General features: G+C 42.2%; 1 protein-coding gene across 1 annotated transcript in view; it reads left to right on the top strand.

Annotated features, from left to right (window-relative positions):
* LOC101853541 (VAO-type flavoprotein oxidase VAO615) overlaps nucleotides 1–2568 on the top strand; it is a gene marked incomplete in the record, with an annotated part of 16939 nt that overhangs the window by 10853 nt on the left and 3518 nt on the right. The window contains 4 exon segments of the mRNA XM_013080817.2: nucleotides 253–306; nucleotides 843–1005; nucleotides 1713–1825; nucleotides 2355–2447. Coding sequence (XP_012936271.1) covers nucleotides 253–306; nucleotides 843–1005; nucleotides 1713–1825; nucleotides 2355–2447 — 423 coding nt within the window.

The following is a 2568-nucleotide window of genomic DNA, read 5'->3' as shown; positions in this document are numbered from 1 at the left end:
GTGTTTGTGTCTGTGAGTATTGTATTATGTTATGTCTGAGTGTGTGTTTCAGGTTTGTGTGTTTGTGTGTGTGTGTGTGTGTGTGTGTGTGTGTGTGTGCGTGTGTGTGTGTGTTTCAGGTTTGTGTGTTTGTGTGTATGTGTGTTTGTGTGTGTTTGTGTGCGTGTGTGTGTGTGTGTGTGTCCTGACGGACTGGTCAGACGGACGTTCGACCGCGCCTTCCTGGCAGCCATTGCTGGGGGCGGGGTCATTCCGTGGGGCGTGGTCACCTCTTACACCTTCAAGATGCACCAGGCACCTGTCAGTGTGAGATGAACGTTGTGTGTGCACGTGTTTGTGATTGTGTACATGTGTGTGTGTGTTTGTGTGTGTGTGTGTGTGTGTGTGTGTGTGTGTGTGTGTGTGTGTGTGTGTTTGTGTGTGTGTGTGTGTCTGTGTGTGTTTTTCGTTTGAGTGTATAGTTTTATTTTTAACTACCGTACCTTTTTAATTAGACTCACTATCATATCATATTTTGTCTTTACTTCATCCAATCTTATATTATTCACCCACTCTTTTGTGAGTGGTTGGCGGGTGCTCTGGTGTGGTTTGCTCCTCCTTTCCTACCAAACATCTATCGTACGTATCTCCCTTTCTTCTTTTTCATGTTTGTTACTCTCTTTTAACACCTCTAATCTTCTGGCGCTCATATGACCTTATGCAGTTGCGAGCGCCGTAAAACCTTTACCAAAAAAACCCAACTTTTCGACACTAATTGTAAGACGTCATTGTGTTGTAAGTGCTGTAAAATGCATATTAAAACTAGATCTAAACTCTTCTCCTCGTTACTTTTTCCCTTTCAGATCGTGCGAGCTCGCTTCACCTACAAACTCTGGGAGGCTGGCAGCTTCGTGGGCCAGGAGGTGCTGCAGGCAGTGGTCGGGGCAGTTCCCATCCTGCCAGAGAAGTGGGGCGGTTACGTGTATCTGAGCGGGGTGACGAGCCAGGCTCTGCCCGACACCAAGGGTCCGTTCCACTGGTCATTTTTAAAATTAATTCAAATGGTCGCTTTTAAGCACGAGGGGGCTACCCCGAAAAATGCTTTTTTAAGAAAATCGAAAGTTAAGTTTTTGGACCCTTGTTCAGTTTCATTAAACGACAAGGAGAGTTTTCTCTATAAAAAAAAAAAAACAAATATATTACACACCCAATGAAACCAAACTTCTCCTATGGGTAAGGTAATGCTCACTTTTGGTGTAGGTCAGGCTTTCTGGAAGCCCCCGAAATCTGGGTTAGCCTTTGTTTACGAACTTTTATTCGTTTATTTACTCTCTTGTCTATTGAGTTATGCTATATCTATTTACTCACACAGCTATCCTGCTCCTCTTTTGGGTTACTTAATCTGGTTATCTAAAATCCTTTATGAATTCTTTTGTCGGTTGTTTTTTTTTCCCTTATTTATCGGTTTATTTTTCTGTTTGTTTATGTTGTGCTGCTCTTTACACTTCCATTTATGCTTATTCATTCTCTATACATGTATAATATAAAAAGAACATAAATGAAAAGTTGGTTAAAAAATTAAAGAAGAAAAAGAAAAAGAGAAACAAAAATAACAGGAGAGGGAAAATCAAGACCATGAATTAAAAGTTGTGTTCCGATAGAAATTAATTGTTCTGGTAATGTGTTTCATAGGCACCCTCAAACCGCCCATTTTCTAACTCCCCCACCACCAGGTGAGCTCATCGTTGACCTCTTCTACTACGATACATGGAGAGCCGACAGCGACTACGACTTCATCAACAATATCATCAACATCAACGCCCCTGACTCTCTGACATCATCATCGGTGAGTCGATGTGCTCAGGCCACTTTGACTTGACCATCATTATCATCATCATCATCATCATCATCATCATCATCATCATCATCATCATCGTCATCATCATCATCAAGCAATCAATAATGTATTTATAGAGGCCACTTTTCTGCCATGCAGTTCCGCTATGACACGTGTACGTGCCAACAACGTGTGTTGGTATGAAAGAAGGCCGCTGATTGGTCACATAAGATATAAAGAATATGCTAAGCGAATAGTAGTTCACGATGCAGATGCCATTGATCGTTTTCTGTAATAGATAAAGTTCATTTCAAGAGAAAAATGAGGGCTGTTCACCCTGCAAGCGACTTCGTTGAATCAGAGCTTGCTCATTTATGTGTTCGTTGACAGCGAGTTTTTTTTTAATCGATTTTAATTAATCAAAAAAGGGGAATCCATCTCTTTTCGTTGAATCCGAGTTTTCGTTGAATCCGAGTTTGTTGAATACGGGTTCCACTGTAGTATGCAATACCATACCACACCTTGTTTACCTCACCAGGTCACCAACCAGAGCTCTATCCTAGACTTCGAGAGGTCCCAGCCCAGGCTGACCTCAGAGGTCAGATACTACGGCTTTAACAGTTTGCTGCAGGTGAGACTAGATGACCACTACCTCGTCCCCCCAACTCCTTAATGTTATTGTCGGTCTATCTGTCTGTCTGTCTGTCTCTGTCTCTCTGTCTGTCAATCTCTCTCTCTCTCTCTCTCTCTCC

The sequence above is a fragment of the Aplysia californica genome, unplaced genomic scaffold, assembly GCF_000002075.1.
Source record: "Aplysia californica isolate F4 #8 unplaced genomic scaffold, AplCal3.0 scaffold00101, whole genome shotgun sequence".
Lineage (NCBI taxonomy): Eukaryota > Metazoa > Mollusca > Gastropoda > Aplysiida > Aplysiidae > Aplysia > Aplysia californica.
Note: the sequence above shows the minus strand (reverse complement) of the source record. Positions and strands in the feature narration are given on the sequence as shown.